The following is a 22,284-nucleotide window of genomic DNA, read 5'->3' on the forward strand; positions in this document are numbered from 1 at the left end:
TATATATTTTTAATTATTCATATTTTATGTTAAATGAAGACATTAAAATTGAGAAACAATAGTGTGTTTTTAATTTTGTTGGACGGGATTCTAGTGACAACCAATCATTTGAAAGTTGAAAGTTGAAAGTTGAAAGTTGCACGCTACGCACGCTGCTGCTCCTGCCATTTCAGTTGTGTGAGGCAGGCGAGCACTGAGCAGTTGAGTGAAATCTGCGCTTTTTGATGGATAAAGCTTTTTGAATAAAGATGGATATAAGAAAGTGGATTACCGGTAAATCCTCGAAAGGTGCAGCTGCACCCAACCCCGATGGACATATAACCAGCATTAGCGACTGTGGGCAGCCTGACACTAGCACCCCGACGGCGACTACTAGCGAGGTGAGTTTAGCTACTAGCCCAACAAATGTTAGAGCTAGGGCTACTACTAGCCTTGCTAGCCCCCCGACGACTACTGTTCATCTTGGTTCAGTGGTGGAGCCATCGGATGACCTTGGGATGGACCAGCCTAAACAGCTTATTTTGACCAAATATCCAGTCCGGATGTTTGGTGCAAAAAAACGATCATTCGCCTCTAGCTGGTATAGGAACAGGGACTGGCTTGAATATTCTATGAAAAAGGACGCCGCGTTTTGCTACGCGTGTAGAACATTCAAATCATCTGATGCAACCTTCTCCATTAGGGGATTTAATGACTGGAAACATGCCGTTGAAACAAACAAGGGCTTAAATAAGCATGCCCTTTCAAAGGAGCATTTAGCCTGTGAAGCAATGTGGAGGGATTCTGAAAAACGCAAAGAGACGGGAAGGGAGATTTCCACTCTCCTAAACTCCGAACAGCTGGCACGCAACAGATATTACATGTCAGCTATCATTGATATGCTCGAGTTTTTAGTGGTCAATCAGTTGCCCCTACGTGGAGATAATTGTGGTTTTGCCGGTGTGCTAGACGATGACCATGGTTCCGTTGGGCTGTCCTTGTCGCTGTTCGAGTACACCATGCGTAAAGATGCAGAACTGGCAAAGATCACACAAGCAATTCCACATAATGCACGCTACACCAGCCCAGTAATCCAAAACGAGATTATAGAAATGATGAGCAAACTTGTGACAGAGGAGATAGTGAGACAAGTAGGGGACAGCTGGTACACAATAAAAGTGGATGGGACACGGGATCCTACAGGCCAGGAAAACATATCGATAGTTGTGCGCTATGTTGATGATGAGAGCTACGGGGTCAGTGAGCGCCTATTGGTAATGTCCACGTCAGAGAAGGGGGATGCAGAGACACTAACAGGTGTCATCATTGATGAGCTCAAGAAAGCTGGACTGAGCCCTGACAAAATCCTGAGTCAGGTTTACGATGGCGCGTCACTAATGTCAGGGAGACACGGCGGTGTGCAGAAACTGCTACAGAACAAACTGGGTCGTGACATACCATATATTCATTGTTTTAATCACCAACTTCACTTAGTTGTGATTCATGCCATGTCCTGTGAAGAGGCTGTCCAGGAATTTTTCAGCGTATGTGATATGCTATTAAAGTTCATCAGGAGGCCAACCGTCAACATTCAATACAAGGGCGAGACCTTGAAACGCCTCTTGGACCAGAGATGGACTGGCCATTTGGCAACAGTCAATGTGGTGCTGAAAAGTTTCCAGGATATATCCACGGTGTTGACCGAGGTGGAGAACGCGCGGGGCCATGCTGAGGCGCGTGTCGAGGCTACTGGGCTTCTTCGTGCCATATCACAACGCAGCTTTCTTTTTACTGCACACGTTGTTCAGAAAGTTTCGTTACTTTTCGAGCCACCAAACAGACTGCTACAAAGCGAGAACATGGACCTGTTCACTGCGGTTACTCTTGTGAACAGTGCATCTGAATGCATAAAATCACTGCGCACAGAGGATGAGTTTACTGCGCTCTGGGACCTCTGCTCTCCTCCAGCCTCAGCCACTGACGAGGCTGGTCCCAGCTGTCCAACTAAGAGAAGACGCACAATTAACAAGAGCTTTGGTGCATTTGTAGTTGAAGGACAGAGGGACACTGAGTTGGACAGTCACAGAGGGACACTGACGAAAAGACAGAGTTCCTGAGAGTGTTTTACAGTGTTATTGATGCTGTGCAAGGAGAGATGGATGCGCGTTTTGGAGAGCGCAGCTGCGAGCTCATTGGTGCGCTGGCTGCTTTAAACCCAGAGGCTGAGGATTTCATGGATCCATCGAAGGTCACTCCTCTCCTTAAGATTAGCTCGAACTGAAGTGGTTGAATCTGAATATGCTGTGGCTCGTGGGTTCCTGGTAAAGAAGATGGAGGACACCTCGTTTCCCCCCAAAGATGGAAAATGGACAATAGCCAATATTCTCAGTACGTTCCGCTCTGCACTCCAGGCCATGCCAACTGTCATCCACTCTGCACTCCAGGCCATGCCGACTGTCATCCACTCTGCACTCCAGGCCATGCCGACTGTCATCCAAGCTTATACACTCGCCCTAACTTTGGGAGCGCGTCTACCGCGACTTGTGAAAACTCTTTTTCAACACTTAAAAATGTTTTCTCTGAGCATCGGCGCAGCATGTTTCACAAGCGCAAGGCTCAACTGATTCAGCTTGCCTTCGAAAAGGACCTCACCTCACCCACAAGTTCAAGGATGAGTGGAAGGACTTACTGATGAGGAGATTCAGCACTGAAAAACGCCGCCTCCTTCTTTTCTGAGCCGGGAGGAGACGAGAGTCTCAAGGGCTTTTCTGGGCTTTTCTGATGGTTTGATTGGTTCAGTCATTAAATCAGGTGTTAAATCTGGACTGGATTTAGTTCCTGACCAGGAACTCACACACCTGATTTAATGACTGAACCAACCAAACCATCAGAAAAGCCCTTGATTAGTGAAGTCAGGTGTGTGAGTTCCTGGTTACAACAAATCTTCTGGCAAGTGGGTCTCGAGGACTGGAGTTGAGAAAGGCTGCCGAGACCATGAATTCATGTATATTTTGAAGTGAGGATTGCAGGCCAGGTTGGGAAGGTTGAAGGCCAGGTTTTCATCACTGTGTGGCCCATGCTTTGACCAGAGGAGCATCTGGGTCCTCTGAGACAGGAAGGCCTTCTGGTACACTCTGCAGGGGACGAGGTCATCAATGATGAAGCCCTTGTCCACCATGATGGCCATGTCAGGGGTCAGGAGAGAGATGATACCAGATTGTTTGAATATCTCTTTATCACTCACTGAGCCTGCATAGAGTGCTGAAACAAATGTAATGGCTCCATGTGGTGCCATCCCCAGCATGCACTTGAAGGTGCAATGTGACTTGTATGTTGAAAACACTTCACTCTGCAAGAGGAGGGAGGAAGGTGTTTGGCAGCGGATCTCTGTGCAGTCGATCACGACCTGGGTGTCTGGGTACTTCAACTTGAACTCGAGCGGCAGCTGAGCTTTGACAGCTTCCGGTGACATCCACAGACACACTGACCCCAGCAGGTTGTAAAGGAAGTTGGCCCATGTGACGACAATCCTACTGGCTGTGGTGCGGTGAATGTTGAATCGATGGCCCAGATCCCTAAGCGTCATGCCCACCGAAAGGTGCATCAGAAATAGGAACAGCTCGTCAACAGGTTCAAGTTTCTGTCAATAAAAAAAAACAGACATCATGTTGAGTTGCATGTTGAGCTGCAACGTTTGCAGGAAAAGCGCTATACAAATAAAAAGTTATTATTATTGTTATTATACTTAGACGATCCACAACAGAACAGCAGCTGATCTAACCAAACTATAACGGCCAACATGTTGTAATTTAACTGTTTTTAAAATGATGTCCAGTTCAAAGAAGAAAACATACCGTTGCTCTTAAAGGAACAGGCTCCTCAGGGTCAGTAGAGGATACCTTAGCCCGGGTGACCCTCACCATTCTGGAGGTACAAGGCTCGATAATGCGCCAGAAGCACATGAAATGTTCATAGGTAGCAAACCTTAGGACAAGCCAGAATACATGACGTGTTAGTTTAATTGTATCTATACAGTTGTAAGACTACAAGCAAACATGTATGTATACATGAATTAATGAATGAATGGTCTTTATTGTCATTGTAACAGGTACAACGAAATTCAAATGCAAACCCTAGGTGCTAACAAACAAACAGTCTTAAGATAGTAAAAAAAACAAGAATGAGACATAAATAGGGGGGGATATAAATAGAAATAGGGGGGGGGGATAAGTGATCGGTAGACATCTGAGAATATATCTATATAATGTGAACTTCTATACGTACAGTATATACACTATAAGGCCTATTCACAGGGGAGTATATAGACAGGGGGGAGTTAGCATGTAACTGTGCACTTTTATAAACACATGGACTAGTAGACTTGTATACAGTATATGATCCTTATCACAAGAATATGATCCTTATCACACGATGGGTACAGTACTTATTATCTACTACGTGGGTGTGCGTGACAGAGATGGGGGTGGAGAGACTGAACAGGTGAGTTAATTTGCCTGGGGGGATTAATAAATGAAATTATACAAATCAGACATACCTGGTGTAAAAGTGTATGTCCTCGTCGGAACCTGCGAATCGCCGCAGGCTGAAGTTGGCCTGTAGCTGGACGGTCTCTAGCTGTTTCTGGAGCCTTTCTATGTCCTTCCTCAATGACTCGTTTTGGGCCAGGACGTCATCCAAAGCAGCAGGATCAGGAGCCACGCAATAATCGTGGTCTGGCAGGGTGACCTCCATCTCATCAGAGGAGTCCTGCATTGCTATCATAGGGGCGACCGCAGCACGCTCACGGCGCTCCCACACACCTAGCCTGGGTGCTGATTTGGCGAACTGGTTCCATTTAAAGAGACACGGGACGGCTCCTTTCTTCAGCCTCCTTAACCCACCTGCAGCTGGCACAGCGAAATCACCTGGTTCAAAATGCCGACTGCACACTTTGCTGTTCTTGGTGACACGAAATGCGTCCCGCCGAATCTTCGCTAGCCACTTAGCATTTGCCTCAGAGTTGCTTGGGAAGGAATGAAAACTTAAGTGCGAATTATAGCGCGCCGAATTCACACATTGTGGCACACAATAGTGGTCAGTGGAGCCTGATTCACGTCGTTGGTACGTGAACCCACGTTTTTCCACTCATGACCGCTAATAAGTAATGTATTGTATAATAAGTAATGTAATGTATAATAACTAATGTAATGTGACGGCTAACTAATGACTAGGATGTCAACGTCCGGCTACACCGGAAGTTCTTATGCAAGTAGACGCACCCGGAAGTTCCGCAGCGCGACGTTAATGCAACAAGCCTAGTCACTCTGTGTGGGGTAACTGCTCTACCTTTCACATTCTGTATCGAATACTCCCATCGCTGAGTCAGTGATGCGGTGCTGGTCTACGCATTTATGGGACAGGTTAATATAGGAAACTGGGTGTGTTTATTCAACTCCGTTCATATAATTATCCGAATTAACACTATGTTCCGGAAACATAAGTGTATATAACCATTTGATGTTATCCACATCATCCAATGCAATGGCGACCGAGTGCACCCAAGAAGCGGTCCTGCAGTTCCTAACAGAACGAGGTGGTAGGGTGAAAAACGTGGAACTAATGGACTATTTTAAACCCATTTTCCCAAACGATCCTGACAAGAAGGCAATTGTGAGAGAGAGATTTAAACGAGCGGTGGACAACGTGGCATTTGTGAAAACAGAGAATGGAGTGAAAACGGTATGTTTAAAGAAGAAGTACAGGGGTTCAGTGAAGTGGATGGACACAGATCATTAGGTAAAGCTACGGCGTTAACCTTGGGACAAACGAACAGCACTGTCAGTGGCGTTGAGACAGTTTTATTAACCGGCGCATCAGATATGACACCTCCAGGATCTGACGGAGAGCTCCGCTGTTGCGAATATGCAGTAAACGATGAGGTACAACAAGAAATAGCACCTGGCTCAGGTTACGGAACTGACACTGCCAGAGGAGTGAAGAAACAACAGCTTCACATTTCTGAAATATCTTCGGAAGGCAAAACTGGGGGAAGAGGTGAGTCCACAGAGTCTGTCACTGTCAGCCAACTTGAGTTGGTTCAGAATAATATTAGTTTCTCCGACTCCGACGACATGGGTAATGTATTAGGTAGTAAAGGACAGGAGAAGAAAGAAGCAGCCGAGAATGCAATAGAAGAAGGCAATCAGAGGAGTACGGTACACCTGACGTACCAGAGATAGCAGTGATCCAGGAGTCCCCCCTGCCTGTTGTCGGGGGTGGATCTATGTTTACACTACCTGGACTTCAGTTGAGTTGAGTTGAGAATGTTTATTTTGGTCCCCTATACAATTCACAATACAGATATAAAACATTTACACAGTCACAATGCATAACACCAGGACCAAAAAGGTGTAGGCTGAAGCCATGGCTTATTGCGCCTACCCTTGTACATGCATGTTGTTGTTGTTTTTTTCCCCCCATGCATACATAATCAAAACATTGAAACTTTTACAAACAAAATTTCACTTACGCATGTCAAGAAAAGTTCAAAAATACCAAACAAAAACTATATTTAAACCTCTGTTTTATACTTGTTAATCATCTTATTTTTAAATAATTGTTTAAATCCTTTTAGTGTACTACACATTTTCATTTCCTTTTCAAAAGTATTCCATAAGTTTATTCCTTTAACTGTTATACATCTTTGTTTTGCATTTGTTCTAATCTTTGTTTTCATAAACAATACATATTCCTCTGAGTTCGTAATTACTCTGTCTAACTTGAAATAGTCTCTGGATACAGTCTGGAAGCATCTTATTTTTTACTTTATACATTACTTGTGCCATTTTGAAGTCCACCAATTTTTAAAATTTGAGATCATAGGTGTTTATAAATAATTTGTTAGTTGGTTCTTGATAGGCAGCTCTGTTTATAATTCGTATAGCTCTTTTCTGTAGTAAATAAATTGGATTTGTGATTGTTTTGTATGTGTTTCCCCACACTTCCACACAGTAAGTTATGTATGGACTTCCATTCATGCAAGCTAATAGACCGCCTTTGGGACAGGAGGATGGCTTTCTGAGCCCGACACTTTCTAAAGACGGTGCAGGAACAGCAGGAAGTGAGAGTGAACATGTCTCCTCAGGTTTATCCCAAGGGAGCAAAGAAGCCAACTTTTACAGTGCTCCATTAGTGACCAGACGCAGAACCTCCAGAGGGTCCCAGCGCAGCTTGGAGTCCAGTCACCCGTCAGAGGACGGGCAAGAGGAAGGAGGACAGTACAACTCCCTGTCTGGAAGTGACGGCAACACTCCCAGAGGGAGCCGGAAGAACTTTCTCGAGCTCATGATGAACAGTTCACCCCAAGTTCGACGCAGCATGGTGCTCAGGAACTCTGTCTACCTGTCTGCGAGGTGTCGGGACCCGCCTAGAAGCGACAGTGACTCGGCCTCTCTGGTATCCACCACTTCAGAGGAATACGGTGAATTAGTCACACTCGACCCGTTGGAGCACGAGTGGATGATGTGCGCGTCGGACGGCCAGTGGGAGAGTCTGCATCGCCTCCTTGCTTGCGAGCCTCATCTGAGCCTCAACGGAGGATTCAAAAACACTAGACTGACGTCACAGTCGCCAGCTGGTCGTGACGCGTGCCAGCTGGTCGTGACGCGTTAGGCCGCTGATGGCCCTGCAGCTTTTGGCAGCAGCAGGTTTTGGCATGACAGCTCCACTGAATGTGGACATTGTGTAACAATGTCCTAAAATGACTCAGCTCCAACCATTATTACTCTGTAGGAAGGCTTTCTCCCACAGGTTTCAACATGTTTAGGCATTTTTGCTTATTAAAATGCATATTCAGATAACCCATATCGAGAAGTTCTTCACTGATTAACATAAGGTGAGCGAAATCAGAACAACAAAGAACAATTCAAAGAACTTGAAAATAAATAACTAGAATAGAATAAAAAAAACTGTAGACCAAGATCCCTCCTCTGCAGTACTTGAATACACCAGCTCCAGTTTGAGCTCCTGGAATTTTAAACCGTTTTTGAGTCTTAATCTATGTTTTATATAAGTTTTATGGATTTTAATTCAATGGGACGTGAAACGTCTTTCAACAAGCTACAGGTTCATACAACTTAACATCATGGATGGTTTTTGGATCTTTTGATATTTGGTGGATTGGACTTTTCCCTGACACTCCTCGGTCTGACCAGGGCGTGGCAGCCAGACACTAATTGATCTTCAGCCGGCTGCCTCCGACAGGCCAGGCCCAGGCTTCTGAACAACCTGCCAACCCCAGGACCAGGCTCCTGGAACTACCAGCTGCTAGCCCTACAGGCTCCACGGGCCATCTCCAGTCTCCAGCAGCCGGCCAGCTAGCAACCAACAGGACTACCCCTGGCTCCAGCAGCCAGCCTCCTACCACCTAAACAACCCAAAGCCTCAGCAGCTCACCTGGCACTATCAGGGTAACCCCAGGCACACTGGATCAGGCTCAACAGTTAAGTAAGCTTGAGAACTTTATTGATTTATACTACGACAACATAGATAGACCACAGCTGAAGGCCGATAAGCCTAGCAAACAAAAGCAGCTTCTAGGTGCTAAGTCACAGAAGATCATAGACTTTGTTAAGCCTTCTGCAAGTAAAAGACAACGCTCTGATGCTGAGAGTGGTGAAGAGAAATCAATAGATGATGCATCGGCAACTAGTGAGGGGGACTTTCATTGGAGAACATTAGAGACCATCAACAAGAAACTTGACAAACTGGGCATGTTAGACTTGATGATGGAGGAGATAAAGAGCCTTAAAGAAAGCTTGGAGTTTAGTCAGGAACAGATTGTCGAGTTGGTCAAGGATAATGCAGAGATGAAGGGTAAGATGGAACTCGTGGTAACCAGAGTTGACATAATTGAAACAGAAAACAGAAAGTTGAAAGAATCTCTTCTTGATGTACAGTGTCGCTCTATGAGAGACAACATTGTGTTTACTGGGTTACCAGAGAAGGAGGACAAGGACTGTGAATCAGTCATCAGGGAGTTTATGTCAGACCAGCTTAGCCTGCCTACGGAAACTGTTCGGGGTATCACATTCTCTCGGGTGCATAGAATGGGAAGACCCTCAAAGGACAGACCCCGTGCAATTGTGGCTCGTTTCGAGCATTATAAGCATAAGGAGCTTGTCAAGGGGAGGGGCAGAGAGCTGAAAAACACCACCTTTGGCATGAACGATCAATTCCCTCCCGAGATAAATGACAGGCGTAAAGTACTTATCCCTATCATGAAACATCATCGAAGCCAAGGCAGGCGCGTCACCCTGGCAGTTGACAGACTGTACATCGACCACCAACTTTACAGAGACTCCAGCATTACACCCTGGTTATTTTAATGTTAAGGTACATGAACTTATCTCATGATTAGTAATTTTATTTTATGACTGGTAGGCCTACCGATGCTTCCAATGTTGAGTTAGGCCTGCATAAGGGATTGGTGGTAGCCCATATCAAATTATATGCAGTCTGCGAAATAAGTGTTATGAACTAGAATGTACAGCCAAAGCTAATAAGATCAACATCCTTGCTGTATCTGAAACTCACCTTGATGACTCCTTCTCTGATTCCACTGTAACTATTGAAGGGTTTTCCATTTTCAGAAAAGACAGAAATGTGTTTGGAGGGGGCGTGGCGTTATACGTTCAGAATCAATTACCTGTCAAAATTAGAAATGATCTGATGAAGGATAACATGGAAGCTATATGTGTGCAGGTCCACCTGCCCCATCTGAAGCCAATCCTAGTATGCTGTTTCTACAGACCTCCCAGTGCAGATGCTGCATATGTAAATGATCTATGTGATATGTTCGACAGGATATCAGATGAAAATCGAGAAATCTTCTTACTTGGAGATATGAATGTTGATTGGTTGGGACAGTCAAGTCCAAATAAGAATAGGGTTCTATCTATACTGAATGCATGTAATCTATCCCAAATTGTCAATCTTCCCACTAGGATATGTATAGGCAAGGATGGCAGAATCGCATCTACATGCATTGATCATATTTACACGAATGTGCCAGGCAAATGTTCAAAGGCAGTTTCGGTCCCTGTAGGTTTCAGTGACCACAACATCATAGCGGTCGCGAGGACAACAAAGGTTCCCAAACCTAAAGCTACAATTATTGTTTCACGCTCATATAAGAATTTTAGTTTAGAAGGTTTTATGAATGAAATGTCAGGTATAAACTGGAACGAGGTTTGTAGTGAAGATGACCCTGAGGCCGCACTCAATTTATTTATGCTGAGATACATGTGTGTAGCAGATAAACATGCACCTTTAAAAAAGTTCACAGTAAAAAACAAGTCTGCCCCATGGATAGATAGTAGCCTAAGAAGGATGATGAAGGAGAGAGACTTGGCTAAAAAACTTTTAGTGAGTTCCAGTTCTATGGACAATAGGAAAAAGTACTGCGCTTTACGAAATAATGTTACAAAGTTGAACAAGGTGAAAAAGAGGGAGTACTTCAAACAAAAGTTATATGATGCAAGACATGAAGGTAAATACCTATGGAATGTTTTAAATGAAATCATGGGTAGGAAAAAGTCCAATGTCCTTACACCTGTAGTTGAATCAAATGATATTGTACTAACCAAACCATGTGATATTGCTAACCATTTTAATGACTTTTATGTGGATAAGATAACCAAGCTCAGGGAGAGTACGCAAGTCTCAAATAACACAATATCTACGGACATCATTAAGAGCATCATTATGAAAGACAAATGCTGTAAATTTGAATTTGAACAGGTTGAAGTTGGTAAGATTGAAAGTCTCCTCCATGCTCTTCCCGGAAGTAAGTTAGCTGGCACTGACAACATGGATAGCAAATTGTTACAGATGACGGCTAGCATTATAGCTATTCCTGTCTGTCATATCATAAATAGATGTTTACATGAGGGACGATGTCCAAAGATATGGAAAGAGGCCAAGGTTACACCCATACCAAAAGATACCAAATCAGTCTTCAATGAAGGAAACTCCAGACCTATAAGCATCTTGCCTGTATTATGCAAAATCATGGAGAGGTGTGTTTTTGTGCAGATTAAGGATTATTTTCAGGTCAACGGACTGGCAACTGAGTCACAACATGCATATAGAGATGGCTATTCTACGTCCACTGCTCTGATACAGATGACGGATGCCTGGCTCGGAGCCATTGATAACACCATGTTGGTTGGAGCTGTATTTTTGGACTTCAGTGCTGCATTCGATGTGTTAGACCATTCTCTTCTGCTTGAGAAACTTGAATGTTATGGTTTCAACCCTCTGGCTCTGATGTGGATGCGGAGCTATCTGTCCTCCAGGTCACAGCAGGTGTATTGGAATGGCAGTATGTCCAAGAGCAGGAGTCTGGAGTGTGGGGTTCCACAGGGAAGTTCCCTGGGGCCTCTGCTCTACTCTGTCTTCACCAATGACCTGCCATGGGCCACTCAGCAGGCCAAATTGGTTCAATACGCAGACGATTCCACCTTACATTATGCTGCACAGTCATGCAAGCAGCTAAATGAGGTCCTGAGTAGTGAACTTAACATAGTAAATGACTGGATAGTATCGAACAGACTTGTCCTAAATATCTCTAAGACAAAAAGCATGGTGTTTGGGTCAAGGCTCAGGCTGGCTTGCAACCCAAAGCTCATCTTGGGTTTATGTAACTCAACCGTTGAACAAGCGGATAGTGCTAAGCTCCTGGGGGTGACGCTAGATGGTTCTCTAGCTTGGAAGAAGCACATCAATAACACTGTGTCAAAGATGGGTAGAGCTATCGGCATTTCCAGGAAATGTGCATCCCTTGTAGATCGTCCTCTTTTACGTCAGATTGTGCAGAGTTTAGTATTGTGTCATCTTGATTATTGCTCTCCAGTCTGGTCTTCGGCTGCCAGAGGTGAGATTAGGAGGCTCCAGGTGGCCCAGAATAGGGCGGCGCGGTTGGTTCTGGGTTGCTCAGTCCGAACTAATGTGAACAGCATGCATGTTGATCTCTCCTGGCTTACAGTGGAGAACAGGCTATCTTTGAACTCACTCGTGCTGTTGAAGACTGTTGAGTTGAGTAAAAATCCATCTTTTTTGTGTAAACAGCTAGTCCACAGAAAAAGTATACAGGACCACAACACAAGAGGTGCCAGAAATGGTCAGCTGGTACTTCCTCGGCCTAGAACAAATGCATTAAAACGGTCATTTATTTATAGGTCAATAGCTTTCTGGAACAACCTGCCTAGGAACCTTCGCACCACCCACAGTAAATTGTGTTTTAAAACCAAACTTAAATCTTATTTTCTAAAAGGAGGTTAGATGTATTTGTATATTTATGTATTTTGTTTTGATCATGTTTTTGTTGGCCCTGTTATGTCGGTTCTTTTTATACCTTACACTTTTGTATTTTCTTTTTCATCTATCACTTAGTTTGGTAGTTATATTCATTGCACAATGCTGAATTATGTATAATTTTTGTAGTACAGACTGATTGTTGTTGATGATTGTTACTTATGTGTTTTATGTGTGGACCCCAGGAAGACTAGCTAGTTGCTACGGCACTAGCTAATGGGGATCCTTAATAAAATATCAAATATCAATAGTCATTAATTTATTGTAGATTTTCATTATATTTTGTCTGTCCAAAGAACCCTTCTCTATGATGTTAGGACAAACACATTAACAGTTCAGAATCACTCCATAACCTGAAACTATTCCATTAATTACAATTGGATTTGAAACTTCTCTAAACGATACTGCAACTGGTAGATTTGGGCTTCTATTAAGGGGGGGGGGGGGGGGCGACAATTAGAATGCAGGAAGCTCAGTATAAGTAGTAGCACCTGGAGATATAAAAGCAATTTTCATACAATAGCACAAATAAAATCAACCTGATGGATTGCTTAAATAGCAGAGAAATGCATACCTCTCTCTGTGATAGTGGTGCTGCTGTTAGCCAATTCTCTCTCCAGCTGAACTCTCCAGTCTGAACTGAGGAGTGTTCATCAGATCCTGCAAGGGAGAGCTGAAGAGCAAGACATAACACATAACCCATGTTATGTGTTGAAAAAAAGTATTTGCAAAAATGTCTGCAGTGTACAGTACATGGGTGATTTAATTCATCAACACTACATTCAAATGTAATTTGGCAATAGCCATGCCTCGGAACAGGCAATGTACCTAGAGTCTGAGTTGCCGTTGTACCCATTTCAACACCCCCAAAATGACATGATCACAGTAAATGCTAAATTATACCTGACTGAGGAGGAGGCCACAGTGTGGAGCTGCATGAACTGGACCCTCTGTTTGCGGTTGAAGACAGGCGACTCATCATCCGTGAAAGAGGAGGCACTAGACCCCCATCTACTAGCAAAGGCTGAAACATTTGAGAGAGAGAGAGAGAGAGATACTTGCTGTTATTTCAGAACTCTGTGCAGACCACTGCAGTGTTGTTGAAATATGAATATGAAACGCAGAAAAATGTTGTGACTTACTTTTCCTTTTCTTCAGATACTTCTCCAGATCACTTAACTGCTCACATAGAGGCCGTTCTATGGTGACAAGCTAAGGTAAGGGATGAGGAATTATGTATTGACAAATTATATGTATTATTATGTATTGTATTATTATGTATTGACAAATATAACTTATAAATGACATGCTACAGTATGGAACTGTCATTTAAAAACTGCTAAGGCCGAGCATGCTAAGGCCGAGCATGGTGACAAGCTCAAGCTAAGGGATAAGGAATGAGCCACTTATGTATTTACAAATATAACTTATAAATGACATGCTACAGTATGGAACTGTCATTTAAAAACTGCTTTAAATGCTGTGGTTACTTCGGTCTACAATAATGAGGCCCTGTCCCCTACCTCAATGTTATGCCCCAGTGTGTGAAGGGTATAATGATCATTATACACAGCATGCTGGAGCAGCAGTAGAACCACCTGAGAAAAGATTGTGCAGATTGTGCCAGATTGTGCCAGATTGTGCCTGGAAAATCAATAACTGTCATTTATGCAGTGATAAAGCAGATACCTTTGATAGCTCCATCTCTAGGTTTACACCATTACTGAGATTTTCCCAGGAGACCATAGCTCCGTGGTCTGAACTGTACCTGCAGTCTCCTGAAAAATAGATAGATAGAAGGAGAGACATGTGGAGAGTTATGAGGAAGACTGACGGAGAGAGGGAGCTGGCCATCTGGGGAAATTAAGTAAAAGACTACGGCCCAAATTACACTGGAAGCGTCAACCTCGCCTTACCTCAGCGTCGTGTGAGTTTCATTTAGGCGCCCATGCTAATGGGCTAGAGCCACATAGCCCGGGTCAGAGGCGCTCTCACGTGCACCTCATGCTGGCTCCTCCGACTCACTTGCTAGAGAGTCGGAGTCTCGCCTATTTTTCACGTGTGAGGCCGACGTGAAAATTATCTTAACCAGCAACATAGACTACAGTTTCAATGTCTACATCTAAATATGTCTAACTTTTTTTTAAATCAATACTTCCGCTATCTGTTTCAAAGCAGAAACCCCAGGTAGACTATAATCATATTATGTTAATAAGTTAAAAGAACATCATGCCCCATGAAGGGCAGTATTTTTCCAGTGATTTCTCCCTCTCTCTCTGTGTTCGGTAGTTCGGTTATACTCTTGCCACGGCAACATTGTGACAGTATACATTTACATCTTGCTTATGTTGAGATCGAAGTCGCATGAAATGACATGTCGTTGGCACGATCGCAAAATATTAAAACCAATAACATTCCTGTGGAAATGGACATGCTCTGAATAATTTGTCCACTACTCTTTCTACCGTTCTCTCTCTTGCTCACACACACACACAAACACACTTTCTCTTTGCTTCTCTCTGTGTTTCCCTGTCTGTGTGTGCATGACTGCGTTTTGCTTATAACCATTGCACTTTTCGAATCGCTCATTAAGGATGGATGACAGTAGAGACTGAACCCAGAACTATTCATAGTGAAATAGTTTGGACTATTGTAACAGTCTCCTTTCTGGTCTTCCGAAGAAAGCGATTGGCCAGCTGCAATGAGTCACAGCGAGAGTTTTAACCAAAACAAGCAGACAAGCTCATATAACTCCTATTTTAGAGACTCTACACTGGCTTCCTGTTAAGTTCAGGATAGATTTCAAGATCCTTCTGCTTGTTTATAAAGCTCTCACTGGCACAGCACCAGAATATCTGAAAGACCTTTTGCTAGCATATCAGCCCAATAGAGCTCTCAGGTCTTCTGATGGTGGTTTTCTCTGTGTACCACATGTGCAAAAGAAGATATTTGGTCAATCTGAATGTACAAAGATAGGCCTGGCTGTAGCAGCTACGCATTAGAGGCGTAACAAAAAACATGGGCAGTAGGGAAGACAGAAAGTTCTGCAAAATTCTGCCACGCACACACAGCTAACGCAGCCAGTGTAATTTGGGCATAACAAGGTGCAAGGCATTTGTATTTTGAGTGGACAATCTAACCAGACAGATTAACCTAAACTGCTTCTCTTATCCTTGAAAAGTAGTTAGATAAGTAGTCAATTGCACTTGTAAATGAAGCTTAACTGATTAAGTTAAGGCAATGTATTTAGAAGTGTGCCCCACCTTGAAGGAAGTCAGAGAGCAAGCTCAACCGCGCCTGAATGGGCTGGTCCAGGCAGGACTGAGGGGTCTCCACTCCCTTCCTGATAGGGAGAAAGCTATCAATAAAGACAAGCACAACACACAAGATCATCTGCACAAAAAGACCCAGATACATGGCTGACTGCTGTGCAGATACATCAGAGAGAATGGAAGCCACACACATCCCCCCAAAAACACACATACAGTGGGGTGCAGAAACTTGGGCACCTCTGGTTTTAATGTCTGTTACAATTAATCTCCAAGTGATTGAAAGCAAACCTGAAAGTTAAACATGACACCTTTCCGCACATTTTAAAGAAAGGTTTCTTTTTATTTCAATGTTTTGTTTTTCTAATTTCTCATTTTTTAAAAAGGAAAAGGGCCCTGTGCAAAGGTTTGGGAACCCTTTTGGATTATTCTTTGTTACCTTTTGAGAAGATGATTACTAAGGCCCAGACCAAGGTGATTCAGTCGTTAGGGCTTCAATGAGTCAGGTGAAAATAATTCCAGGGTTGAACTATATATTCTGAAGTAACTCCATGCCTTCTAAAGCCTGACTGCTGTTGTGTCTGGAGTTAAAAACCATGGGTTCCTCTAAACAGTTGTCCAAGGATATCAGAATGAAGACAGTTCACTTCCACCATCAAGGAGAAGGCTACAAAAAACTCTCGCAACGTTTCAAACTACCCATTTCCACTGTCAGAAACATCATGAGAAAATGGAAAATAAATGGAACAATTGAAGTCACGGCAAGATTTGGAAGACCAAGAAAAATGTCAAATAGAATGGCCCGAGATCTGGTGAGAAATGCTCAGAAGAGCCCACACATCACTGCAAAAGAGCTGCAAAAAACAGTAGCAGACACCGGTCTAGTTGTTCACAGGACAACAGTACAGCGTACCTTAAACAACAAAGACCTACATGGCAGAGTTGACAGAAAGAAGCCTTTCCTACGACCTCAACACAAAATGAAGCGTCTGAAGTATGCAAAAGAAAACCTTGAGAAACCTGAAGCCTATTGGAACAATGTGCTTTGAACTGACAAAACCAAAATTGAACTTTTTGGCCACAACCAAAGAAGGTATGTTTGGAGAAAAGGGTGAAGCATTTGTAGAGAAGAACAGAAAGACTCTTAGCTGGCTACAGGAAGCATTTGCAAGCTGTTATAGTTGCCCGAGGAGGAGTTAGCTGACAGGGTTCCCAAACTTTTGCACACAGCCTTTTTCCTTGTTTTATTATTTTGAAATTGTAAAAAGAAATATCTAAATTAATCTTGCTTCAAAATGTGATGAAATGTGTCATGTTTAACTTTGTACCATTTAAAGCTTAGGTTTGCTTCTTTTCACTTAGATATTAATTGTAAAAGGCATTTTGACTAGGGGTGGCCACATTTTTGCACCCCACTGTAGGAATTTAATGTAAAATATAACCAAGCACATTCGCTTTACTCACAAGTTATGCATTAATCTCAGCAACAACAAGCCATTGTAACTGCCTTCTTATTTTTGCTACAAAAACCTGTTATAACTACAAGTATGTGCTTTCAGGGGTACCACCCAGTGACCTAAAGATGTCACCACAAAAAATATGAAGTGTCTCAGACTTTGCAAACAATAGTTAGGGGGGGGGGGGGGGGGGGGTCAGAATATGCCAGCATGAAAGGCAGGCTGCCATATTCTGACCCCCTCCCTCAAAATGCTCCCTGTTCCAACTACAAACATAATGCTTTCTAGCAGTGGTGTAGGTGTCTGAAGTGGGTAGTCTATATTATAAAAGCAAACATTCTGAAATTGTTCGGTTTTTACATAAGTGGTGGATAAGAAGTGCAGTGAGCAAAACATGTAGGTTAACCACAATACATGTGAGGGGGGATAAATAATATACATTAACGTATTACTTGTAAACTATTATGTATTCTAAGTGCTCTCGTAGTGTATTATCGTATTTGCTGAGTGGTAGAAACTGTATGAAACAGTCATCTTGTCGAAAGAACAGCGCAGATCACCGGCCAATCAGATAGCGACTGTTGGTGGAGGGGGTGTGACGAGCTGATTGCGGACAGGTGTCAGTGATCAGACTCGTTATCCTACTGGTCTATTTAACCTGTGTGTGTTTGTTCCCCCGGTAGTAGGATGAGGCAAGAGACACGCGGCCACTGAGAGAGGAAGAGAGAGAGAGAGAGAGAGAACAACTGTTATTATTTAGGAACCTCTTCAGCCCGTCAGTGGCGGGGCTGAATCTGTCAGGACAATACAAACTCATTGAGTACACCGTTCCTCTGTGCCTAGAGACCTTTACACTGCCTTTCTCCTCAGTTGCGTCTGTGCTCCATTTCATTACTGCAGCTGCAAGACTGGACAAAAATAATGATGAATGTTCAAAGCCCCTCGGCTGTCTACCTCCTAGCTGACCACTCGCCCACAATAAACGTACCCCTGCAAGTTTTTTCCCCCCACATGGAGCTGTCTGCAAGGCACGCACACCATTCAATCTAGTTTTGACTCCATAAGTGATCAGGCAGAATTTTGTTCTGTTTAATTGCATCACTCTACTGCACAAATTAATCTAGCTAATGTGAAGCTTGCTATCAATTGGTTGCTAGTTAATAATGTGGCTGCATTTTCTAGACGGCAGTGTCCTCATAAAACTCATCTGCTACATTGCAAACATTTGCTTGCTAGCTAACATAGGACCACACTGTAGCTAGCTAGTCCTCTGCTTGCTAGCTAACCCACGCCGTAGCTAGCTAACACCACACTGTAGCTAGCTAGCCCAGCTTGCTAGCTAACACGTAGGCTTACTTGCGTTATGGCAAATGACACATTTCTCTCTATATAGCTATACCCTTTGAAAATACATAACTTTGTAAAGTTATTGATTTTCATTCATCTTGTTGCGGTCATATTTTGTGCTTGGTTACCCAGTTTACCTAACACTTAGTTTTGCATTTACAATTTAGAGTGTTAAATTATCAGCTTTAGAATTGTTTGGATACTGTCAAAACGTTAAAAATAAAAGGCGCTCTACAAAGTTTAATAAGTCCACCAAATATGCGAGCTTTAACAAGTTTGTTCACTAAACAGCGCATTGTCGCACCCAAAGCAGTTACATTTAAGAAAAATGACGATAAAGACACAAACTATTCACTGAAAATAAAAGAAAACGAACAAATCATTTGAGGATATATTTGCGACAGTGGTGAAAGTGTATGTCCACTTTGATAAAGGTTACGTAATACGCATACATAAATATCTATTCATTAAAAATCAATTATATCAGGGTTTCTGCAGGTTTCAGCAAATTCAATTTAAGACTTTTTAAGACCTTTTTAATGCCACTTTAAATGGAATTTAAGACCGAAAAAATATATATATGCGATGGTTAGGGGATTCCACTGTACTACAATACAAGCATAGCATGTCAATCAATGAGACTCATTCAAGTTTACTTGTTTTGTTTATTGAACATAAAAGCTCTGGTTCAATAACTTAATTAAATTAAAAGTGCAATTAGTTGGTCGGAAACATCTAACAAAAAAACCCCATCTACTTAACACACTCACGGCATGAGCCTCAATTCTGTGGCCTTACTCTCCAGTTCTGCCTCTATTTTTTTCAAATCACACATTTTTTCTTTGTATCTCTTCCTGAGGACGTTAGACTTTGTGATGAGCTGAGCCATCAAGGTGCCGGACTTCCCCTCAGCTTGCTCAGCAAACTTGTCTGCATCCTTCTCCAGAGAATCAGATACCTCTAGAAGAGTTTGCTTCTTCCTTTTCAGCTCGATGATGTGCTCTTCTGCTGCTTTTCTTTTCTGCCCTTGTGCAGCGCTTTGCCTCTTCCTCTTCTCCAGGTCTAGGTGTTCTCTGTACTTTGACCTTGCTGATCCCACCGAAGTTAGCAGCTCCTTGGTGAGAGGGACAAACTGCAACATAGTCACAGACCAGTCTCTGGGCAATGACAGTGTCCTCCTGAATGTTAACGGTCTCCACCTCCTTGTTAATGGAGAAGCCTCTCTCGACTGTCGCCTGCCCATGGGATAGGAGAAGAAGCTTCTGACAGAAACCCCAGAGCTCAGGGTAGGGTTGGCTGAGGTAGCCATGCAGGAACACGTCAAGCCTGGTTTCCATGGGCCGGAAGGACAGGAAGTGCTCGTTTTTAGCCTCAACAGACAGGAAGTTCCCAAACTGTTGGATAATCACATCACCTATAACAAAACAGATGAAAGGAAATATGTGAAATATTATTTACATGATTAATCCTGATTAGCAGACAGGCTTATGTCCAATTGTCCATTGGCTAATAATCAGGGACAACATTTCCAGCTTTTCTATTAACTATTCATACCAGCAGAGACACCTCCAGACAACTGCTTGTCTTGCAGTAACTTCTGCACTAGACTTTCATTCTTCCCTGGCACCAGTCTGGGTCGGCGTACATGACTGTGGGGTCCAGACATGCCATCTGTCTCACGATGGGGTACTTCAGGGGGCTCCTGTCCTGGACTTTCTTTAGGATATTTGACATACCCGTCATGCAGTCCTTCCTAAACTCTAGGGCAGTGAGCTCCCCTACGGTGCCCTTTCTCTGGAGGTCCTGACAGATGGGTAATGTGTTTTAAATACAACTGAATGGCCTAACACAGTATTCTCTCCTGCCTGTATATGGACCATCATTTGATATAAAGTTAAGTAATACATCTAAATTACCTTGAGGGCTGCCTCAGCACCCAGGCCTATGTCGGCTTCCTTCGGGTTGACCCAGCTCTTCTGATCAGCGACATCCAGCCTGACCAGCTGCAGTGGAGTGATGTCATTGAGATGCTCCCTCTTGACGAAACGCCTCAGCACACTCTGAAAGGGTAACAAGAAAATGCATGATGATTGTAAAGCAAGTACCTTTGATAACCACATTAACCATGAAATGCATTTCTATATAGTTATTTAAAATAATATCATATCACATATGCAATATATCAATAACAGTATGATAAGTAACCTTTACTTAGCCAAAACATAATCTTTCAGTAATTTTATGTATTGACTAAGGACGAGTTTAATTAATCAAGCCACCCAGTAGCATCTGCCATTTCTCCCTGCTCACACACATTCAGCATGCCCACACACACTCAACTTGTTTTGCTTTTGTTGTTGATTGTTCATTATTAATTTGATTACCTTGGACAAGTCAGCCAAATCTTTGCCAAGGAATGGCATGACTGGTGTGTCAGTCTGGTACTTTGTGAGAAAGGGAGTGAAGGTCCTTGAGATGGCCATGAAGAACTGTAGCTTGGGCAAGATGAGCGGATCTCGCTGGGCTGCTTCGATGGTGTCAAATGACGCTGTCCCAGGGCTTGGCAACTTTTTTGTCTTCACTGCATCCACATACTTCACCAGTGATGGCCATACCTTTAATTCCACCATGTGTATGTATTATTTTATCATGCATGTCTATTTTATCATACATTGTGCAGCACCTTGTAACTTTGTTTAGAAAGGTGCTATATAAATCAAGATTTTAATTACCTCTATAGCCCTCTCCACAACTGGCAGGTTCTCAATCCACCGATGGCCACAGAATGGTAATGGGAAGACTGAGGATTTGGTGAGGGCAATGAAGTCATCCCTCCTCGCTGGTGTATTGTGGAAAACAAAGTGCATTGCTCTCAACACCTTGGTGGGAGAGAGGAGAATGCTGAATTAGCCATCATCTCTCATGGGGAATGACACAAAGTGTGTAAGGGAGCAATACTGCAGGTCCTTCCTCACTGCCCTATCAGACTGCTCAACCAGCAGCGCTCCCCAGTAGACCACACAGACACATACCAGAACTAAACTGACAGAATGACTGAACTGTACACATAATGTGTGCAGACACTTTTGATTGCATAAACCCTTAGAAAAAGAACTTAGGAGTTAATAGTATGAAACATCTGTAAATTCATGCTCTCTTTAAATCCTGTCAAGTGTCCACTTGCTGTAATATTCCAATTTGCCTTGTGGGACAAATGAAAGATTACTTCTCATAGTTATAATCATCTTACCTTCTCCAGTTGCCACATGGAGAATCCACACTTGAATGCGTTGTGTAGGGTATGGAGCCCACAGCTACCCACAACAACCAGCTGGGCACCACCATACTGCTCAGCATGCTCTTGCTGTAGAAGCTCCAGAAACTTCCAGTTAACATTGAGTCCATCCATGGAGATGGACACCATGTTCCTCAGGTTCAGTCTCTCCACACACTCCTGAGAATGACATGAATATGATGAGAATAATAACAATAATAATAAATGATGATGATAATGATGATTATAATAACAATAATAATAGCATGATTGCCAATATATAGTTGCTTCTCTTTAGAACAGAAAGGACATTTATTTGGTTTACAGAAGGGATAGAGAGAATAATACGGAAAAAACTATAACGTATTCCCTCTACAACACCCCCCCATCCGCGTAATAAACAATAAACACAATAATAATATAACAACAACAATAATAATATGCGGCATGTAAAAATGAACTGTACGATTGAGCCGAATGCAAACACAACATTACAAAACATTGGCATTATTGGTAGACAGATAATTGGTTTGTTTGGCAAAGAGGTCTTTATAACATGTTGGAAACACATTGGTAAAAGGGT

At 43.0% G+C, this 22,284-nt stretch overlaps 1 protein-coding gene and 1 long non-coding RNA gene across 2 annotated transcripts; one reads left to right on the top strand and one right to left on the bottom strand.

The window, feature by feature from the left end:
- Positions 1-5,520: 5,520 nt before the first annotated feature.
- LOC308164182 (ankyrin repeat domain-containing protein SOWAHC-like) lies at positions 5,521-8,408 on the top strand (the record flags this gene model as incomplete). The annotated part of the gene is made up of 3 exons (XM_080538328.1): positions 5,521-5,748; positions 7,204-7,618; positions 8,242-8,408. 3 exons carry the CDS (start codon positions 5,521-5,523, stop codon positions 8,406-8,408), a joined length of 810 nt encoding a protein of 269 aa, XP_080394454.1.
- An 11,182-nt stretch (positions 8,409-19,590) lies between these two features.
- LOC308163396 lies at positions 19,591-20,944 on the bottom strand. The gene is made up of 3 exons (XR_013937614.1): positions 20,812-20,944; positions 20,344-20,487; positions 19,591-19,841 (listed from the first exon to the last, which is right to left on the bottom strand). It is a non-coding gene; the product is annotated as an uncharacterized lncRNA (long non-coding RNA).
- Positions 20,945-22,284: the final 1,340 nt, after the last annotated feature.

Source organism: Nansenia antarctica (assembly GCF_963989245.1).
Source record: "Nansenia antarctica genome assembly, chromosome: 8".
In the NCBI taxonomy this organism is placed as follows: domain Eukaryota; kingdom Metazoa; phylum Chordata; class Actinopteri; order Argentiniformes; family Microstomatidae; genus Nansenia; species Nansenia antarctica.